The sequence below is a fragment of the Psammomys obesus genome, unplaced genomic scaffold (assembly GCF_907164565.1).
Source record: "Psammomys obesus unplaced genomic scaffold, mPsaObe1.curated_primary_1811, whole genome shotgun sequence".
NCBI classification, from domain to species: domain Eukaryota; kingdom Metazoa; phylum Chordata; class Mammalia; order Rodentia; family Muridae; genus Psammomys; species Psammomys obesus.
In genome coordinates this window covers 22742652-22765803 of record NW_026596095.1, presented here as the reverse complement: position 1 = coordinate 22765803, position 23152 = coordinate 22742652, and the positions used below count along the sequence as shown (strand labels likewise).

Genomic DNA, 23152 nt, shown 5'->3' with positions numbered 1-23152 from the left:
CTCCCACAGAATGAGGACCAGGTCACTAGGTCTCTGAGTAGACATGCTCTTTCCATCCACTGTGACGCTGAGGGACTGTATGCCTGGCCTACTGAGCTGTGGTGCCTGGTGCCTTTTCTAGGGTGTGAGGAGAGTGAATGTAACGTATTTGTGTTGTGTGGCATTTAACAAATGCTAAGAAGTAAAGTGTTGAGAGCACCTCGTACTGCACTGCAGAATGCTGATGTGCTCACTGTTAAGTAACAGAAGCACCTTAGTGATGGCCACACTAGTCTTATAAAACTGAACTCAGATGGAAGTGTGTACTCAAAGAGAGAAATGCTGCATGGAACGTTAGAACATGGTTCCTGTGCTTGCAGGTGGCCTCCTGACATCCCCCATTCCCTGAAGATAACACCTGCCCTTACGCTATCTATGTTCATCAAAGTTAGCAGTTCTCTCAGGCTCTTCTGGGTAGTTATGTTCCCTGAGCTTCTACCCAGTTATCTGGAATCCTGGATAATGTCCTCACTTGTAAGATTCGTTTAATTCATAAAACAGATGAGTCTAAATTGTACTACACATAAAAGCATTTTCAGATAATAATTTCAGGTTACATGTTAGACATCACTTTCCATAAGGTATGAAAGTATATGTATATGAAAATATACATTTAAAAATCACATTCATTTATTTTTTTTAAGTGTGTGTGTGTTTGTGTGTGTATGTGTTTATGAGTACAAACTTGTCTGTGGAGATGAGGTGACAACTTTTGGAACTTGGGGCCTTTCACTATGTGGGTCCTGGGGAATCAAACTCACACCAGGCCTTGTGGCATGCACCTTACCCACTGAGCAACGTCGCCAGCCCCCCAGAACCTTACTTTTCTAAGCATAGCTCTAGGAAAGCCTTTTAATGTGCAGTTTGTTATCATGAACCCCAGAGTCATAGGTATTTATGATTTATTTGAACATCTAGTATAGTTCCAGAATTCAAAATCTAATTCATCATGTGTGAAAATATAAAGTCTTATGTATATAAAACGTTGTTTGTAAGTCTGATTTTTATTTTGATATCTGGCTTCAATGAACATAAGAAGGTATATACAAGTCAGATTTTTTGAATAGATGGATATAGTTTCTCTAAGGTTAATGCCTCATTTTAAGTCAGTGGAGTTCCTGAAATGAGTAGGGGTAGATAGCAAACATTTAATTTCAAAATATTAGGATTAGAAATGTGTCCAGAATATGTACTTTAGGACATCTTATTTTTTTTTACCTTTTATTTAATTTTAAAAATTAATTTATTTTTGAGACAAAAATTTCTGTAGTCATTGCTGACTTTAAACTGGTGGCAATTCTTCTGCCTCCACCTTCCAACTGTTAAGATGTAAGCTTCCACATCAGCTCAAAAGCACCTCACCAGCCTAACAATAGAAATCTCCATCTTCAGAATAAATGCTGCTTTGTATAGGTCTTTTAATACTTTAATCAACCAAAAATAATACATAGGGTCCCATGCTCTACAATGAAATCATGTTGGTTACATGTCAGACACCACTTTCTATAAGGTATGAAAGTATATGTACATGAAAATATACATATTTTCCCAATGCCACAAGGAATTTTGTGATTAAAGATAAGGAACTGCTGTGCTATTTTTTTGAGTTAGAAATTTGGGGGGGGGCTTTTATACACATATTTTTCCTAGGTCTAATAGAAATGAATGAAAGCATAGATTACTTATCTTTAGACTATCCAGTTCCATTGCATATTTCTCAGTGTCAACTGTCTAATCGTGTCATGTTGTGTTGTGACTTGTCTTGTTTTAAGGCAGAATCTCACTGTACAGCTTTGGCTGGCCTCAGACTCACAGAGCTTCATCACATGCCTCTGTCTCCTAAGCACTGGGATTAAAGATGTGTGCTACCAGGCCAGGTATGGTGGTGCACACCTGTGATCCCAACACTCAGGGAGGCAGAGGCAGGCAGATCTCTATAACTTTGAGGCCTGCCTGGTCTACAAAAGCGAGTCTAGGACAGCTAAGGCTACACAAGAGAAACCTTGTCTCAAAAAAAAAAAAAAAAAAAAGACAAAAACAGTGTAATGTGTGCCACCTGATAGAGTTTTAAAATGAAGTGTGTTTGAATTTTTTTCAGTTAACTAGATCTCCATTCTTAGAGTTAGCCAAGTGGGGGAGCCAGCAGTTACACATGCCATTGTCTGGTTTTGGAGTTGGTAGGTTGAGGATTATCCAGACTGGATTCCATTAATATCTACAAAATCAATGATCTAATTCTTTGAAGTGCTGAGAAGACTGGCACATTCACAGAGATGTAGCACACGGGCACAGTGTAACACTCATGCACTTTATTTTAAGAGGCACATCTATGGTGTGCCCCAGGCCAGCTGGGATGGAACAAGTAAAGGAACTCCTTTAAAAAATTAGCATAACTCTTACTGATGTTGAAATGGAGAGATTGGCGGCACCAATTGGAAATGAGAGGCAACAGTTGAGAGAACTGTAGCACGAATTATGTCCAGAGGCTTAAACTCTTCATCATTCCCACTCGGCATATGAGGAGCTGGTGAGGTTCTGGAGGTGGGTGCCTGGCCTCTCCACCACAGTTCAGGGCACACATACCAGCTAGCATCATTTGCATAATGACTTTCAGAAAGTATTTCTCATGTGCATAATGGTCTTCCACAGTTTTATATGTTTAGAAACCTGTAAGTTTGTCATTGTTGCATTTGGTGATTACCGCCTGTGTTCACCTCTGCAGAGGGGATTTCGATTCCGCTATGTGTGTGAAGGCCCATCACACGGCGGGCTTCCAGGAGCCTCAAGTGAGAAGAACAAGAAATCCTACCCTCAAGTCAAAGTAAGTTTGAAGTCCGCTACTCTGACTGCCTAAGAGCAAAGCCAGGGAACACTTCAGGTGACTATGAATGGGATGTTCCTTTGCCTGTAAGCAGAAGTGTTTACATGGTCAGTAAAATTTAAATAAAAATTCATCTCATGGAAATGACAAATCTTCAAACACCATTAACATCTCTATTTAAGTGGAACAGTTCGAACATCAGCTAAGAAAAACATAATACCTCTCCAGAGATAGTCAAGCTATCCTTCAATCTTACAGTTTTAAAATTGTTTATTCTCTGGTGTTTTAGTAAAACTCTCAGCCATGTGTCACGGTGCATAGCGTAGTCCTTGGAGTATCAGGCATTCAAAGCTGGCTTTGGCTAGATAGCAAGTTTGAGGTCATCCTGGTCTAAGAAAACCAAGCAAACAAAAAGTGTCTTTGAGACAAATTCCAAGTACTGGGTTTATGGAGATTTCATGACAAAACAGTTGACAGAATATATAGACTATAAAGAATATTATTTAAAATCATAAAATTAAACCCAAAGTGATAATCTGAAAAGGCTTATTTAACTGTCCAAACATATAAATACAGGAATACTACTAGCATGTGCTTCATACAGTGTTTTAGAGGAAATATGCTTAAGTACTCCATAGATAGCCCGACAGGGACCCTGTGCAGCCACTTGGGTGGATTGTGTAGCTTGTAGAACTGGGTGAACTTAGGTGCACTTTGACCATCTTTAGCTTCTTACAGTGTTGATTTGAGTGAGAAAATTTTTCTCTAGGTCAGAGTTTTTATTTTCTTAATCCAGGACCAAGTTTCAGAGACTGATAATGATTTTGTAGGGACACAATAAAAACTTGCAATTTAGTCATTTGTAAGATTTTATTTATTCAGTAATTCAAGCTTAGATAACAATAAAAGTTAGCCGTTCCTTGGCCTCTGTCTTTCTGCTGGCTTGTTGTAAACTCAAAGACTCTGGTTGTGGAATGAAAGGTATTTTCTTAGTAAAGGTAATTGGACATAGAAGTGCAATGGCTTTAGCTTGAAGAAGCCAGTTATATTAGACAGGTTTTGTTTTGTTTTGTTTCTTTTCCAGAGAAATAGAACCAGTGGGATGAAGACGGGTGGATAGATGATTGATTAAGCAGTAGGGAGGGAGATCAGAAGAATTTGAATCAGCTGTTATGATTATGAAAGACAAAACATCGCCCTATGGGATGTACCAGGGATGCTACTAGCATTCTTGGCACAGAAGCCTGAGCACCAGGTAACTGCTGGGAACTCAGTCTGGACCAATGGCCCAAGATGGCGATATGGCGGTGCAGTGTAAGCCCTGGCGTCTGAAGGCCTGGAATTCTGATGCCCTGGGGCTTGAAATGAAGATTGTCCCTCATTTTACTGGGACAGAGGAAGGAGGAGGGAGAGGAGGAGAGGCTTCTCTCTGTGGTTTGTTTTTTGTTGTTGTTGTGTGGTTGTTGTTCTAGCTGACTAGACAGTTCTGTCCACATTGAGGGCAGGTCTTCCGCCAGTCCAGCACACTTTTCAGATTCCTCTGGAAACATGCACACATCAGGGAGTGGGGGTGGCGGTGATGCTTTATCAGCTTTCTATGTCTGTCCACTGAGGTTGACTGCACACCTAAAAATCTCCTTCAGGACAGTCAGTGGTTTTTAGTCCTTTAGAACCCAAGTGAGGAATGCAGAGCAGAACACCAGAAAAACAGGTGGTTTCTTCCACATCGCTGATTTGCCTCGTGTTCTCTATCACCTCTTGTAACATTCATTAGCATGGAGGAGCTGAGGCTTAGAATTAACTGGCTCTCTTCCAAGGGAAGAGATAGTAATATTTTATGAATTTGCTATTTGTCTATGTCTTTCTCTATGTCTGTCTTTCTCTGACCTACAACATAGTCACGGTGGAAGCCCTTAGCTACTGTTCTGTCCTCTTTCCTTGCCTAGAAAAGCCACTCTTCTGAACACTCTTTCTCTGAGGTGTTTTTATGTCTTACTGCATAAGTATGCATTTGTAACTAAAATCACTTACAAGAAAATTACTTTTTACTAGCTTTAACCGAAAGTTTTTATTTATATGATGCCTCCTTTTCAAACCAAATAAGGGTTAAAACTGGGCTGCCTGAAGATTAAACACTGAGTGATTTGATCCTGTCTATTCCTTTTTATTGTCTTCAGTGAGAGTACGGAATTTACACCGACCCTTAAAGCAAAAACATACATACATACATACATACATACATACATACATACATACATACATACATACATACATATGGGAAAGCTGGGGAAAATAAGAGTGCAGAATTTAAGGAAGTTTTCTGCTTTAAAAAAAATACATAATGAGTAATCCATTGTCCTGCAAGCTCTCACTTCCGTGTTCTCTGGGTTCTGATTTCCTCGGCGGCTCCTAGGAAGCAGCAGGGCAGGAATGACAGCAGAGCCTTCTCTGGGCCAAGCCTGTCGCTGCCTGTTCTTGACTCAGCAAGGAGTGCCAGGGAAGGCTCACTGCCCTCCTTTTCCCGAAAGTGGTGCAGAAAAAATTTAAATCAAAGTGCCTTCCTCAGGCAAATGGAACAGGGCCAAGAGGAGAAGCTACACGTGGCTTTAGGAATGCTTGTGCAGCCCGTCCTCAGGTTCTCTGCACTGGGCACCTTGTGAAGATTGCACATGAACATCCGTGGCTTTCATTTCTAAAGTACGGTTCATTTGTAATTGTCCGACGTCAGGAGCGTGGAGCACAGCAAGGCTAGTATAACTGTTCTGATCAGCTTCACTGGCAGCTGTTTCACTGCCCTTCTGGGGTTTTAGGTTCAGTGAAAGGGTGTACTGGAATTTGTAGGTGAGCAACAGCCTTTGGCCCCTTCTTCCCACCTACTGTAAAGTCTGCACTCTTAAGTGCCTTTCACTTAAAAATCCTCAATGCTAAGTTTCTGTCAAGGTTAGTACATCCCGGCTGATCTACTGTGGGCTTGAGGATATCACATATCTCTGCATAAGCTCTCTTTCCTTTGCACAGACTTGTCTGAATCCAGAGGCTTGCCATCCTAAAGATCTAGTTGGAACACTAGTTTTGAATAGTTTACCCTGATACAGTTACCTAACATGCCAAGGGGAAAGATCACCTTAACCGATTGGGCATATATTCAGAACTCAGTCCACAGCATTTCTTAGAATGTCCTTTGACACTCCTAAGTTGACTATTGTGCTCATATAAAAGAAAATAGCTGTGTTGTAAATACTGTACTCTGTGTTGTAACATACACATATGCAAACACACACACATACAAATACACATGCTCATTAAAACAAGGACTTTGTAACTCAAGGCCCATGGATCCTTTCATGTTACAGAAAGGTTTGAGACTTCTGAGTTTATGTATATTCATGTGTTTTTTTATATACTTTTAAAACACATTTCTAAAGACTCGAACATGTATCTGAATACTGCTGAAGGGTATTGGCTTTTTGACAGCAGCTGATTAAACTGACCTCTACATTTTTTTTTTTTTGGACTGTGTCTCATTGTGTAGATTAAGCTGGACACTTGAACTCACCATTCTACCTCTGTCTCTAGTATTGAGAAATTCCAGGCATGCAGTTGTCATGAATATTTTCCTTCTTTGTTTTTCCATTTCTAAACTTTACACTTTAGGGAAACTGAAGCACTTCATGTTTCTCAACATGCGATTCAGGGTAGTTGCACTTCAATTTCCCAGTCAGTGGAAAAGATGTGAGACTTAGTGCTGACAGCCAGAAAATGAGAAATGTCAGTTAGTCACATCTCCCTTTGTCTGTCTCTTTCTCTCTCCCTGTCTTTCTGCCCCCTCCTCTCTCCCCTCTTCCCCCACTGCCACTCCAACCTCTCTTTGGTACTGATTAAATACAAAGCGATTCGTGGTTAAAACCAAAAGAGAACATATAATTATTTCGTTAATACCACTCAGCACCGTGGCAGGTCCTACACTGTAAGCAGGTAATGTCCTCTGTGTGACCATAATCTATACTTCTACATTATTTTTTCTTTTAAATAGACTAGAAGTTTTGCAATTGTCTTCTCGAATAAAATACTGACTTAGAGGATTTTTTAAATACCTCCTTTAAATCAGTATTACCATTAGAAGTTGGAGAAAGCTTCTCCTTGAAAGAAACTTTTGATACAAATCTAAGCAGTGAGAATGGGAGAATCAGGCTCCTTAGATTTGCAGGTCATCTGAATTTCCAGGCCTGACATAGCATCCTGCCTCTACTGGTGTTTCCTCTTTCCCTCCCAGGTTTTTCTGCATACATGATTGTTTTTAGGATGCTTATTCCTAAGGTCAATGTTCAGTCTGAAGTCATCCCTGATTGGAGTGTTCTCTATCTGAAGAAGATTAATGCATTCACCATTCAGTTGGGGAATCCTGGTTTCATAAAGCCACATGTGGAAATTGTTTTTGATGAGGCAAAGTGAATAACCAGAGGCTTATGGTCCTCAAATGTCTCCAGCCACCTTCTGCATAGTCAGGGACTTCTCAGTCTTTGGAGGGTTGCTGCTGCTGCCTCTCCTGCAGCTCCCCTATTTCCCCCTCACCTTCTAAGTGGTACTCCAGGTCAAAGTCTTCCAAACAGCTTTCACTTTCTTGAGGTCCGATGGAGGTGGAGGATACATGCGGGCGTAGCTGGCCATGCTCAGTTGCACTTCTCCTTCAGTCGACACAGCCCTGTACAGGAGCAGCTTTGACCCTCATTTTGTCCATGAGGAGCTGGAAGTGCAGAAAAGGCTGGGATGCTCTGCCCAAGTCTCACTGCCATTCGGGGGTGGGGCCCAAGCAGTGTGATGTGAGACCCCACGCTTTTTAAATAAGCAGACCCCTATTAAGTATTTCTCCCAAACCATGCCCACTGTCAACCCAACCAGCCTTTTGTGCAGATTTGATAAAAACTGTCATTTTCTCAGGTTTGAATACTAGTTACTTCTAGTTTTGTTACTAGTTACTTCTCAGTAATAGTTACTAAAGATAATACTTCTGTGTACATTATACAAGTAAATGACTCATTGTAAAACAATGGAAATTTTTAATGATTCACTCGTTGTTAAGCGCTCAAAAATCACTCAAATAACATAATTGGAATTTAGCACATAGATGGCTACAGGTCACACTCTTAAACACATAGAACACTATTAATTATGATCCTAACATTTGTCTTTCCTCACAGCATCCTTCAGACCTGTAGTTCTGAACCATAGGTGTACATAAGAATTATTCAAACATGTCCAGCCACACTGATCTCCAGGGCCCGCTTCACACATGTGAAGCACAGCATGTCATCTAGTGGGCCTGGTTTCTGTGTTCCTGAGAATGTCTGTTATCTTATAATGCTGCTGTATGCTAGCATGATTGAAAAGAAGCAGTCATATCACCAAGGAGAAGAATATTATATTGTTGTACTTTTTAAATGATATGTGAGAATCTACGTGACCTGAAAAAAAAAACTACTTAGAATCTGGTATTAAGACAAGTAGGATTGCAGGACCTGTGAGATGGCTTAGCAGGTAAAGACATTTGCCCCTGACGCTAACAACCTGAGTTCGCAGATCCACACGGTAGTAAAGGGAAGAATAGATTCTGAAAGTTGTCCTCAGATCTCCATATGTGTAGCGTGCACTACCCCTAAGTCAGCACTAAATAAATAAAAATATGTAATTTTTAAAAAGACAAATAGGATTCTAAGTTATTCCTTTCCAATAATTCAGATATAAGCCTCTGAGCAGAATTAGGCGGGAGCAAGTGTATACACATTTAGCCACTGATTAAATTGGTTTGAGTCCAGACTCCGCTTGAGTAGCTGGACTTTGGACTGAAAGGAAAACACTGTGAGTCAGGCTTGCTTAGCAGCTTCAGTTTCTAGTGTGTTTTAGCTGCAGGCAAGAGACATAAACACACAAAGCGATATAAACCGATTTCCAGCCCCATTGGAGATGATCCAGCATGGCCCCCAAGCTTTGCTGGGAGGGAAATTTCCTCTAAACATATTTAAAGGTTGGCTTGGGTCAATTTCCAAAGCCTTGTCAGTGGAACTGGTGATCCTTCTGGTATAAAACACTGAGAAATGTCCACACAGAAATACAGCCTCTGTACCAAAGACACAACAACCCTTTTTCTATAATGTGTAGTTAAAATTCTAAAAAGGTATGAAAATGTAGGTTACTTAAGGGAGGTAGACATAGGGGAGACAGATCAGCAAAGAATTATATATGAGTATTTCATAATGAAACTTATGCTTTTGTATGCTATTTTAAAGCACACACAGACATACAGAGAGAGAGGGAGACAGACAGACAGACAGAATACTCAGATGCCAATAAAACAATGGAGGAATTTAGAAAGTGTGGAAGGATATTCATGGATTCTAGGGTCATTCTTACCCTAGAACTAATTGCTGACTTGAGTATTCAGTGGCTTGGTTTCTGAATGTCCCACAGAAATGAAAGCTTATGGTCTGGGCCTTTCCTGTCTGGGGTATTGAAAATGAGCCCTCTGTTGAAGTCAGGCATCTCATGGGGCCGCAGTTTCTGCTAGTGGATAAACTTCAGAGTGACAGTGAAGGGGAAGGTTCCAGCCTAGACCCAGAAGAATCAAGTGGTCTCTCCAGAGAAACAGGCCTGGCTCATACAGACACAGAATTCAAGTTTATACGTCCTGCATAACCTAGAGAACCCCAAGTCCAGAAATGAATAGAGTGAGCCTAAGTCAAGGAATATTCTCCCCTAAGAAACAAAATACAGTCTGTTCAGGTATGAATTCCTAATCACAAATAAAGCACATACAAAACAAGCCAGTATGATTGCCTGCAGATGGGTGAAAAGCAGAAATAAGTCCCCAGAATCTTTAGATAACTGAGTTATCATTGCTTATAGGCAAGTACAAAATAAGTTTGCTTCTATTAGCAAAGACTTAGGAGTTGAAAACAGGCCAGAAGGACTTAAAGCCAAATAGATACTTTCAAATCACATATCACTGAAATGGTCTAGACATTGAAAAAGTAATTACCAGGTAGAAGAGTGGATAAAGAGGTTTCTCAGGGTGGAAGAGAGACGTGGAGACTGGGAAAAAAGGGTGAGTTGGAAGGGAAGGAGCAGCAGGCCTCTAGCTGGAGTCCTGGAGGAGGAAACATGGCTGTACATGTGTGCCACTCCACTTCCAGCTCCCAGGTAGGCGTGCAGTACTCCACTTGTGGACAGCATAGCCACAGTTTTAAGCACTGGCTGTGAAGTCATCTCTAGGCTCAAGGTGTAATGTTACTTCCCAGATTTTCATTGATTAGCAGAGCTATTAAGCTTGTGTAAGCCTCAACTTCTTTATCTCTAAAATTGGCATAGAGAACCAATTTCACAGCCTGTGTGGGTAAATTCAGTTGCTCGATGCCGGTATATTGTCAGCATGGAAACCTAGTTACTTCCATTTTTCTATGAAATTGAATACTATTCCAAAAGCTTGAATGGAAGTTCACAGAGAACAAGAAGGCAGAAAGGAATGTTTAGTTTTGTTAGATCCCTTCATTGTATCCTTTTGGACCCTTTGTGTCTAGTTTGCACAAATATTGTACTCATTTTCTAGGGTTGCAATACGAATAACTGCAATCCAGGTCATTTTAAACAACAGAAGTTTATTCTTCCAAAGTTTTAGGGGCTCAGAGTCCTCAGTGAAGTTGCCAGTAGGTTCTTGCCCCCTCCGGAATCTTCAAGGAAGGATCAGTTCCTGCCTCTTCCAGCTTCGGGCAGTTGCTGGTAGTCCTCAGCACACAGCTTGTAGCTTCCTCTCTGATTTCTGCTTCTGTCTCCACATGGCTGTTCTTCCTGACTTTGTATCTGACCCTCTCCCTCCCTTCGCATAAAGACACCAGTTAGGGACTACCTAACTGGTAGACACTGGTTAGGGACTTCCACATTGTGCAGTAGGGTGGCTTCTTGACCAATTAATTCCGTCTGTAGAAAGTCTATATGTAGGTGAAGTCATGCCCTGAGCCACTGTCTGGACAGGCATTCTGGGAGACTCTCATGTACTCACTGTAAACATGATGTGCATTGATGAAGGCATGTTCCTGAGGGTATACTGTTAAGGCCATGTCATTGCATGTGACATTCAGAAAGAAGCCTTCATTCCACATGCTCCCTTGGGCACCTTTGTTATGTATTCAGGTAGTGGAAGAAAATCATTCAGGTCTAAGGGATTTGCTGTACTGATGTTTTGAATATTGTGTCCTAGAAAGAGAAATTCCCAAGCTATTTCCTTACTGAACAGATGGAGGGTGTGCTAGTAAATGTCTGATAACAGGCCATTGGATGGCACTCTGAATTGTAGCATCTGACAGTTTCCTTCCTACAGTAAATTTTAAGCTACTAGAGTGAAGTCAGCTGGCTTGCAAAAAACAAAAGTGAGCATTTAACCATTATTGAGTTAAATTAACTCCATGAACTAGTCAACCCATTTCTAACATACTACTTCAAGATTTCACTAAAATAATAACAATAATGATAATAAATAATAATACAAAATTACATCCTAGGTACTAACCCAGGAAACAACAGTTAGATCAAAAGGTGATACATTGCTTACCAGAGGAAATAGGTTCTCTACACATATGTTACATGATATAATTACTGAAGACTTGCAGGATCTGAGCAAGCCTGTTCTGTGCTGTGGTGGAGATGACCTGATGATAGGTCAGGAGAGCTGCAGTTTAGTGGGAGGAACACTGTTGGAGAGCAAAGCCTAGATCTCATTCCCCATTGTGCCACTGGCAGGTAGCGCGATCTGCAGCACATTGCTTAAAGCTCTTCAAACTTTTAGTTGTTTATGAGATGAAAATAGAAACAACTACTTTGCAGGAATTGTGTGTAAATAAAAAAAAAACTGACCTTAAAAAAAAAACAACAGCTGTCCTTGTCCCTGGCACATCCGTAGCTCATTCAGGGCAGGTGTGGAGGCTTAGTAAAATGCCACGAATACACCTGTTATTTCCCCGAGAGCAGAAATGTGCGTGTACTCTGTTAACTGCCCGTGTATGGAAGATAGGCAGCAGTTCCTTGCACAGTGAACAAGTGGGAGCATCAGCTGCGGGTGCACTGGTCCCCCAGATAAGGGAGATGCTGGCGTGCACGAGAGTCCCCCAGGTCTCCACCTGCCACGGCTCCTACTCACTCCTCACCAGCCTGCTGCTTCTCTACTTCCCCAACTCGACATGACTAGCAGCCAGGACAGTCACCTCCCAGAGCGCCAACCTTTTCCAGGTGGAAATTGGCTTTTCTTCCTTAGTTTTTTTAACCTTCAAATTCCAAAATAAGATTTTTTTTTTAAAGGAAAACTAAAACGGTTTAAGCAAAATGGACATTTATTTATTTTTAAAGCTGAAAAAAATCTAAGAGAAGAAGTAGTAAGCACCAAATTCTACCAAACCCATGGAAAAGCTTCCACAGGCTTTGTGGCATCTCTCATGGTCTTAGACCTTAGAGGCCTCTCAGCAGCACTGGACTGGGAGGACGCCTGAGTTCCCGAAAGCTGGCATCAGAGCCTCCAAGGTGCCTGGCTGGTAGTCCCCAGGCCTCTGTTGCTGAGTTGTCCCACCACCTGCTGCTAAGGGTGGCGGTGGGCAGGGGATGAGGGAGAGTGGCTGGTCATTCCCGCACCCCACCTCTGATTCTGAAAGTGGGGTCAGTCACTTACTGTGGCCGTGTGGACTAAACTAAGACCGTGAACCACCAAACAAAGAAAGACCTATGTGCTAGTAAGATGCAGAAGATCCGAGATCACAAATATTAATTCATTCTATCCTGTGAGCCTAAAGTTCCTAAACTCTTCATTCCTCAAACTCTTGAAGCCCAGTTCTTCTGTGGGAGGAACACTGTTTGAAGAACATTCTTCTCTTGAGAGTGGCATCACTCCCAGTGTGGAAACTTTCGCTTAAAAATAAACCAAAAAAAAGATGTTTATTTATTTACAGATATCACTTGCACTTAATAAAATTTCAAGAAACACAAAGACATATGTAGTGAAAAGTAAGTTCCCCTTCTGTACAAGATTCCTTTTTTCCCTGGAAAGAAGCACTGTTAGGAACTTGTTGAGAGTACTCCAAGGTATCCCATCTGCTTCCAGGCTCCCCCTGTCTGTCTGTGCCTGTCAGCACATGTATACTTATACATCCAAATGCATGTATGCATAAGTATAACACGGATGCATCTGCACAGTATCGTCAGTACATGTATCATCCCTAAAAGGTCTGTTGCTTGCTTTGTTGTTCACTTACTGAATGTTAAACATTCTTTAGCACCTCCCCCCTCAAAAGAAAGACCACTCCAAAAGAGAGATTACACAGATTAACAGCAAACTAAAGAGCTTGCAAAGCCGGATTCAAATCCAACTCTGTCCCCTTAGTACCTGTGTAGCCTGGAGCTGGCTGACTGCCTTCTCTGTTCCCCCATAAAACCAGCATAAGACCACACCTCATAGTGCTGTTGGGAACATTAAATGAATTAGTGTTGTAAAGTGCAGTGTCTGGCCCAGGGAAGTGTTCTGAAAGTGAATTCTATATCTGTCTACTCTGTGAAGGCTGTGTGACTTTCTGCTGCTCACAGGCAGCTCCTCTTAGCTATTTGGGGCATGCTATTTCCCAACCTCCCTGTCCTCTGTCAGAGGCCAACCTTAGTAATTCTGCTAGACAGTCATTTCTTCCTGATCATGAGGTCTTTGTAGCTTTGGGATGATTTGTTTATTGAGATCACTTTTTTAATATTTATTTTTATTTTATGTGTATGAGTGTTTTTTGCCTACATGTAGGTATGTGCACTGTATGCATGCAGTGCCCAAGAAGGCCAGAAGAGGGCAATGGAATCTCTGGACCTGGACTTACAGTTGGTTATGAACAGCTGTGGGTTTGCTACAAGAGCAGCAATTGCTTAATATATTTAAATATTCCTAATGTGAAAATACACTGAACCATTTCTCTAGCCCAGAAATACCATTTTAAAAATAAAATAATGTCTTGTTGTTGTTGTTTTAGGGCTGGGTCTTACTATGTAGTCCTGGCTGGCCAGGAACTCACCATATAAAGTCGGACTTGAACTCTCAGAGGTCTGCCTGCCTCTGCCTCTGCCTCTGCCTCTGCCTCTGCCTCTGCCTCTGCCTCTGCCTCTGCCTCTGCCTCTGCCTCTGCCTCTGCCTCTGCCTCCCAAGGGCTGAGATTAAATGCATGTGCCACCATGCTCAACATTTTCTTAATATAAGATTTTTATTTGAGAAGTCATAAAATATACTTTGTTCATAGTCACGTCACACTGTTTCCCCTAACTCCTCCCAGGCCCATCTCCCCACTGTCTCCCAATTTCTTTTCTTTTTCTCTTTTTGATTTCTATTTTCTCTCTCTCTATATATTTTTTTTGGCCCACCAAGTCCAATTTGGGCTGTCCATGTTCGCAAGGATGTGAGACCATCCACTGACTGTGGTCATTCACAGTAATTACATTTACTTTTCATAAATGTGGAGGTCGGAGGGTGGGGCAGCTCTCGCTGTGATGCATCCCCCAGACTTGCTGGTCCTTGCACTTCCGGCTGATCCTCCTGCCTCTGCCTCCCCTTTCTCTGTAGGTGTGCTAGGATTATCAATATACACAACCTAATAGGGCTTTTTACCTGGGTTCTAGGGATCAGATTCAAGTTGCCAGGCGTACACAGCAACTGCTTTTACTCAATGAGCCTCTTTTGTGGCCCTGAAGCCTGAACCTTTTAGTCATAGCTTCATTTTCACTCTTTGGTTTATCATTTATTTCTTACATGTTTAATGATATATTTTTTAATGTGATGACCCCTTTGGAAAGTCTGCCCTGGTTTGCTCCCATTCACCAGCTCACTTGGGTGAGGCCTTTCGAACCATTTCTAATGGGCCCTCTGCCACACCTGCTGTCCGTCTTCCTGTGCCTCATGCAGATTCATGTGCTTGGCTCCATTTCCAGACCTTGTTTCTTGAGGACAAGAACTAGGTCTTACTAAATTCCTTTTCATTCTTTGGGTACTCATTTATTACCCAAATTAAGTAATCAACATGAGAAGAAATGTGTCGATCCTGTTAGTCTTTTCCTGAGCTCTTTGTGTGTCTTGTTGCAAAATCTTATACAGCTCTGCCAGGGAGGCATTATTATCCCAGTTTTCCATCAGGGTTGATGAACACTTGACCAAAACCAGCTTGTCTTTCTACTTTTCCTGTCCTGGCTTTATGTGCATGAACACGCGCTTTCTCCAGCCTAGACCTCTTTGAAATCCAGGCTTCAGGTACAGCTATTTGGTCATCTTTATCGTTTGGATATCTGGAAAGCTTACCAAGTTCAAAGCTGAACTCTTCGTTCCCTAGTCGAAGTTGTCCATTCTTGGAAAACGTGCCCCAGTTTCTCAGACCGAAGGGCCTCGGAATTATTCTTGCCTCTTCTCTTCTTGAGCCCCATTTATTTGTTTTTTTAATTTTTTTTACTATTAATTACACTTTATTCATTTTGTATTCCCCCATAAGCTCCTCCCTCCTCCCCTCCCTCCCCCTTCCTCATGCATGCCCCTCCCCAAGTCCACTGATAGGGGAGGTCCTCTTCTCCTTCCTTCTGATCTTAGTCTGTCATGTCACCTCAGGAGTGGCTGCATTGTCATCTTCTGTGGCCTGGTAAGGCTGCTCCCCCCTCAGGGGGAGGTGATCAAAGAGCAGGCCAATCAGATTATATCAGAGGCAGTCCCTCTTCCCTTTACTATGTAACCCACTTGGACACTGAACTATCATGTGCTACATCTGTGCAGGGGTTCTAGGTTATCTCCATGAATAGTCCTTGGTTGGAGTATGAGTCTCTGGGAAGTTCCCTGTGTTCAAGTTTTCTGGTTCTGTTGCTCTCCTTGTGTGGTTCCCGTCCTCTCCAGCTCTTACTATTTCCCACTTCTTACATAAGATTCCATGCACTCTGCCCAACAGTTGGCCATAAGTCTCAGCGTCTGCTTTCATTGTCTGGAGGGCAGAGGCTTTCAGAGGCCCTCTGTGGCAGGTTCCTAGGTTGTTTCCTGTTTTCTTCATCTTCTGATGTCCAGCCTCTTTGCCTTTCAGGATGGGGATTGAGCATTTTAGTCAGGGTCCTCTCTCTTGCTTAGTTTCTTTAGATGTACAGTTTTCAGTAGGTGTATACTATGTTATGTCTTTATGAGTGAGTATATACTGTGTGTGTCTTTCTGCTTCTGGGACAGCTCACTCAGGATGATCCTTTCTAGGTCCCACTTTTTACCTACAAATTTCATGATTTCCTTCTTTTTCATTGCTGAGTATTGAGCCCCATTTATAACCTAACCTGCTGGCTACACCTTCAAACTACTGAGAATCTAGTTGCTTGTGGCTACCTCACCCATTGATCCCTGGTATAAACTACCATGTACCTCCTAATGGTTGCCATATGCATGGGTGATTCTTTCCTCAATCAAGGATTACAAATTTGTGGTTTTTGGTTTCTATCAATTTTTTTGTTATTTGGCATTTATCATTTTGTACTTTCCAAAGTACTTTTTTTCTTCTCTACACTCATTTAAAATATTTTAGTATATTTTAAATATTCCTAATGTGAAAAATACTAACTAAATAAAAAAATTCTCTGAAAGGGCCAGGGGAAAATAAATGGCTCAGTGGGATAAAGTACTTTCATACAAGCATGAAGATTTGAGTTCAAATCCCCAGAACCCACATTAACCAAATCCCCAGAACCTAACTGTACAGTAGTGTGCAGCACAGTACACCTAACTGTAAGTAGTGTACAGCACAGTGTGTAAGGCTCTGTAATCCCTGTACTCCCACAGAGAGATGGAAGGTAGGCACAGGACACTCCTGTAAATTCATGGGCCAGCTAGCCTTGCATTCAGTAGGGGTTGGAAGGAGATAAAGAGAGAGAGAGACTGAGAAAGACAGACAGATTCTGTCTCAAATTACGTGGGAGTTAAGATTTTCAGGAATGGCCAAACTGTAAAGTTTATACAAATCTCCCCAAATTGAAAATGCATGAACTCTGAAGTGTGCTTGGTCCTAAGTACAACAGATGAGCACAGTTTTGAATTCTCACGTCGTCCTGGGTACACACACCATTCCTGCCCTGATACACTGTGATGTTGGAATCGTGCTGCTCACCGACCAGTGGAAGTCTTGCATGCTTGTTCTCATGTCGTGTAGACGTGGCTCCAACCTAATGGTCGCACTCCTGACATGGTCTGGGTTCATCCTCTGTCCTCCTGCCCTGTCCTGAGGTGACTCATCTATCCAGGAAGCCTGATTCCTCTTAACAGAGTTGCTTTTTCTAGAATCCCATTAGGCTAGATCGTTGACCTTTTTTTTTAAGACTTGAGTTCAGAGCCTATTTCACATTTCTAATTGTAACCCCGCATTACATCTCCTCCCCCGCCCCATCCCTCATCCCATGTTTGTATCTCCCTTCCCCAATAAAATGCAGACTGTCATTGGCAGTAATAGTAGAAATGCCTACTCAGTCTGGTTGGTCCTACAGTACTTCCAAACACACAGTGTGATAGGCTGGTTTACGAGGTGTTATGCCGATATCAGCCCTAGCAACTTAACAAATAGAGTTGACATTTTCTTTGCATTTCTTTAACCAAAATTCAGCAGTGACTAATCAAGCAGAATAGTGTTTTCGTGGGTTACATTTTTCTTTCTATGAAACGACATTACCATTATGCTGTAGAGCTAGACTGTTTTGTTTATGTTGAATTTTAAGAATTTTCCTATTCCTACTACTTTCGGTTTATTTTTGAATGGTGGTATTTATCAGCTTCATATAACCTTTCTTTTGTGTGAGATAAAGTGGACCCTTTAGACATTATTGTAAGCTCAGTTTGTTTTGTTATCTTTTAACCAGAGTCTTGACAGAGCAACAGAATTCTAGAATGGTTCTTCTGGAATCTGAATCCACTAAACTCACACTGTCTCCTGTGGTGCCCCATTTCTGTTTTGGAGCCCTCTTGGCCTTCCTCACTTCATGAGGAAGTACTATATACACACATATATAGTAGTCTTGCTAGGCGTGGTGCTGGCTCTGTGGTTACACTCATGAATAAGATTGTTCCTCTGCCCCAAGGTCACAAAGTAGCCGGGCAGCAGACATATATGAGATGGTATTGCTGTGTTTCCTGGGACTCACTGGAGGATGCTCTGCAGTGGGGTGCATATGTGTATGTGTGTGTGCCTGAAGTGGGTGGAGGTCCTCCGTACTCAAAAGCACTCTTATAGCTCTATAGTCATTCCTCAGTTCTGATGACGGAACGCCAGTGACTGGTGTGCTTTTCACAGTGGGTGTGAGAGAGGCAGACACATCATACTGCATGTGCCGCACTGCCTTCCAGAACAGTGAGATGAGAAAGGGAGCCTGGAGATGCCTGCCTTGGCTTTTCAGAGATTAATGGACTCTCCAAGCTGCTGGTGTCAGCCGGGAGAGACAGAGCCAATGATCAGCCCCAGGGATTGTTCCTAACCTTTTCAATATGTTTTAGCCTTAACATCTGTAAGGTTCTCATCCGTTTTTTGACAAGAAGTGATATACAACAAATACTTTAAACTCAAATTAATCTTGAAAGCTGGAGCAAAGTGCCAAATTCTTAAGCCTTGCTGTTGAACAGAGACACACAGATACAGAAAACTGAGGAATTAGTCCAAGCACAGGGCAGAGGGGTGAAGCGGCAGCAGGGTACGCAGAGAGAACTTGGCTGATGCACCAGCATGCACCTGCAAGGCCGTCCCTGCCAAAGAAGTCACTCCTCACTAGGCAACCTGAATGGCAGAACAGTCGGTAAGACCCAAGAGGTGATGGCCTCGTGGCCACCTTTGTGGAAAGATCACACCGGAAGTGTATGCAACTTGCTGGGCAGAGCATACACATCAACTGGGAGTGGTTCCAGATCAGCATCGTGTCGCGGCTATACTCAAGCCTTCCTCCCGTGGGAATATTTATACCTTAGAGGATGGCCTTGGTTGTCCTCAAGTATTTGAACAGCCATTATATGAAAAGATAAAATGTGCCCTGTTCTCAGCACAAGGGGAAATAGGAGCAATGAGTTGAAGTCCCAGAAGACACAGGCTTCATGGGAGTCACAGCTGCCACAGGACAGAGTGTGTTTGTTGTCTCTGCAGTGGCTCAAAACTAACCTGGAAGACTAACTACTGAGAAGGAAAGGGAAGCCGAGAGAGCCTGGCTTTACAGCTGGGGAAGCTGTAGTTCTCACTCCCTTTTTATATGGCTTTAGAAAGATTTTTGCTTAATGACTCAAGGACTAATCAAGACTTGGTTACAAGGAAGTTGTAATCTCCTGATAAATAAGAAAGAAAAAAAAAAAAAAAAAACAGGTACTAGTGGCTTGCTGGCTATTTTCTCCAAGGCTCAAAGTACATGACTTATTTATTACACTTGTGTGTCAATTTGTTGACACAAGCCAAACAATTTGTCACAACTTGAAAGGGTTTGGTTTGATTCAGTTTTGAAAGACCAGGTATAAAGCAGTATCATTTTTTCAAATGGCTTGCTGACATTCTCCTAGAAATCAGTAGAAATTTTGGCGTTTCCCCCTTCCGACCTTTGTGTACACCGTGTTGTGCAGACAGCATGCTGCTTTGGTTAACCTCAGTCTGACACTCAGGTTGGGATTTCTCTTTTGCCATGCTCCTATCTGGGGGCGTAATATGACTGGTGAGGTGTCACCAAGAAGTCAGACAAAATTTCCCAGGTCCACTCACTTGTAATTCTCCACATTTAGCAGGGGATTTCCACAGGAAATTGCAGGAGAAGAGCTGCAGCACTTTGTCTTGTGGACTTTCCTCCTGCGTTTCTTCTCCCCAGAGAAGCTCAGCGTTCCTTGTAAGCAGCTGAATTTACCATGGTCCAAATTAAATTCTACTCAGAATGAGTTCTTTCAGTCAGTTAAAACCTGATTGCTTCCCCACAGTGCACTTCTAGGGAGGTGATAGATTGGTTTACCAAACATGAAAACACCAGACAAGGACTAGCGATATGGTTCAGCAGCTAAGAGCACATAATGCTTTTGTAGAAGACCCCAGTTCAGACCTAAGCATTCACCTCAAGTACCTCACAACTGCCTATAACTCCAACTCCAGCTCCAGGGCATCCAACACACTCTTCTGGCTTCTTTGGGCAGCAGTACTCATACGCACATATTCATACATAGTCATATATACACATAATTTAAAATTTTAAAAAAAATTCTTAAAAATTTAAGAAATATATACCCGGGGAGGAGGGGGGGCTTATGGGGGGATACAAAGTGAATAAAGTGTAAAAGAAAAGAAATAATAAAAAAAAAAAAAGAAAAAAAAACTCAGAGGAAATGGTAGCAAGAAACCTCACAAGACCCCCAGGACGTGAAAAGGAAATTGAGTCATATCATATATGCATACCATTAGCTGTGAAGCCCTTTACCTAATTTGATATAGAAAGATCCTAAGAGACAAAAAAAGAAAGTGATTTTATCTCACTCAGGATAGTCGTGACTCCAACGGCTTTTATATAGAAGAAAATAGACTGGGAAAGAATCAAGGATTTCACTGAAGTACTTTACTGAGAAAAGTGTGTCAATAAAGCTTCCTTTGAGCCTCAAAAAAAAAAAAAAAGAAAGAAAGAAAGAAAAGAAAAGAAATATATATCCATTGAGTAATTATCTGTCTCTTAGAAGAAATAAATCAATTATACTAATCCCAAATAAATTTGGACATCACAGAATAGAAAAATGTTTCTAATAATCCAAAATTAAGTCAAGATCAAAATCATTTTAAGGGAAGTCTGGAGAGATGGCTCATTGGCTAAGAGCCCTTCACTGCTCTTGCAGAAGACCCAGGTTCTGTTCCCAGCACCCACATGCAGCTCACAACCACTTGTAACTCCAGTTCCTGGAGATCTGACACCCTCTTTTGGCCTTGCAAGCACCAGGTACACATATGGTACACATATCTTCAGGGAAAACAACTACATACAAAAATTAAAATAAACTTTAAACTGTCATTTTAAGATTATGTTAGAAATTTTATTTGAATCATGTCTGCTTCAGGTCAGAGATTTAATTTTTCTTTTGGATTTACTTAACCTAACATGCATTTTATACTGCTTAGTTTTTAAGTTTATCCAAGCTTTAAAACTTTGTTTAAAATAGCTAATTATCTCTTTCTTTGCCTGTTGCTTCCATTCCCATCATCAGGGCCTTGCTGGCATTCCCAGAAAAAATAGTCCTTTATTATCAGTACTGAGCTACCCACTACAAGGCCTTCACTAGAGCCACTGAAAATAAACACGCTGAGTACCTAGTCTCAGCCTTGATGGAAAAAAAGTTGAAGTCATTGCCTAACATAAAGATTTTTTCTTTGTCTCTGAATTTTGATTTTCCATGCTATCAGAGGCCCCCTTGCAACAGGTAATTTGAGTGTTGATTGTATGTTTTCTCAGTTTGTAATTGTGGCTAAATGTATTTTAAATGCTCACAATTTTAAGCTAAGTTTATTTGATAGAGTTTTTTCCAGCTCAAATTCTGTGATGTCAAACTCTTTTTTTTTTCTTTTGTCTTGGATTTGTGATTGTTAACCATTGTCCTATATGTCTTAAATACATAATTTAGGGAGCCCTAGCATTTTAGTGCTAGAAGCTATGTTAGCTGTGGGCTGGGGCTAGGAATTTTAGAAAAGAAGTATTAGGAGACGAAGGTGGTTACTGAGTCAAACAATTATAGCAGTAAGTAGGGATTGACCATCTATAGAACACTGAAGGTAATCTAAATGTTCTTATCTGAAAACTTGTAGACTCCAAGCCAGACCTTAAAAAAAAACTATATATAGTTTGTATACTTATACATATATAGGTATGTATACAATGTTTGTATATATGTGTGTATATACACACTTTTAAAACTTTGTTTAGAATAGCTAAATATCTTTGTTTGACTATTTTGTCTGCCACCCCTATGATCAAGGTCTTGCTGACATATATGTATATACATATGTATATATGTATCCATATATATGTACCTATAGCTTTTGCCCCAAACAGAATAAAGTTACCTGTAATTTTGTACTCGTGTGTGTGTGTGTGTGTTTGTGTGTGTGTGTAGAGGCAGAAGTTAAATATTTTTGAAAAAGGTAAGCTTTGATAAGATCTACCTAACACAAAATACAAAATGCATTTGGTATAGACAGAATCATTCAACCTTTATACCAAAATGGAAATTTCTTAGCATTCTGTAGTTTGAGAATGACAATTCAGACTTCTTATAAACATCCCTTTTCTTTTTCAAACCTGAAATCACAGTTGGAAACAAACTATGTACAAACTACCTTTGTACTCCTAGATGTTTTTTCTTGACATAGAGACATAAAGGAATGCTGTGACGTTTGGGTGGTCTCTGGTGGGAGAATTGGCCTCTAGAATGTGGGAAGCTTGCCTCCTGTACTGCCCTGGTGGGATTTGCTGATGGTAACTGGTGAGGTACATTCTGTAGCCCAGAAGAGCGTGCTCTACCCAGCCTCACTTGTGTTTTATTTAGAACCTGTCCGGATTGTGTCCACTGCTACTTTGGCCAGGCCCTAGGACAGTCAGGATGTTGTTTCCCAGGGTTGAATTCTGAGAGTTGAATCTGTGAGCTTTAAAGATGCTGGAATATTTCTGCTGCTAGACTCTCCATCAATGAGTTATGTCTATAGGTGGAATAGGCTAAGAGAATACAATGGTTTAAAAAAAAATCCTCTTAGAAATTTCAGTGAGGAGTTCCTAATTTCAGTTTCAGCAAGGAGATAGGACAGCGTCACAGGCTTTTTGGATTTGTGGACTCACCTTTGCTAGTCCTTTCCAGATCCCTAGAATCAGGTTAATGAGACCAGCCTGCCTAGCAGAGACCCTTCCAGCAGCTCCTAGTTAGGGTCCCAGGGATCTCGCTCCTCCTGATTTATTCAGTCCCTCAGATCTTTTAACAAAAGTATTTGGAAGGTGCTAGTCCTACATCTCAGAGTCAGTGAGGTCCTCTTGAATGCTATGCCTCCCACTCTATATCAGTTATGGCCTGTATAAGAATGGCCTCAAGACAACCGTCTTTTAATGAAAGGCATACATATCTTACGGCTCTAGAGTAGGAGGGATTTATGGGAGTCTGCCACCCAGAGTGGCTATGGGGGACCCCTGTCCATCATTGAGGTTGTATCTTAAAGAAAGGTGGATAGCATCAGTCCCAGCTACAGAAAACAACACCAG

General features: G+C 41.4%; 1 protein-coding gene across 1 annotated transcript in view; it reads left to right on the top strand.

Moving 5' to 3' along the window:
• The window catches only part of Nfkb1 (nuclear factor kappa B subunit 1), a 109285-nt gene that overhangs the window by 32089 nt on the left and 54044 nt on the right, over positions 1–23152 (top strand). Inside the window, exon 6 of the mRNA XM_055628196.1 lies at positions 2762–2860. Coding sequence (XP_055484171.1) covers positions 2762–2860 — 99 coding nt within the window. The remainder of the gene's footprint in view (positions 1–2761; positions 2861–23152) is intronic.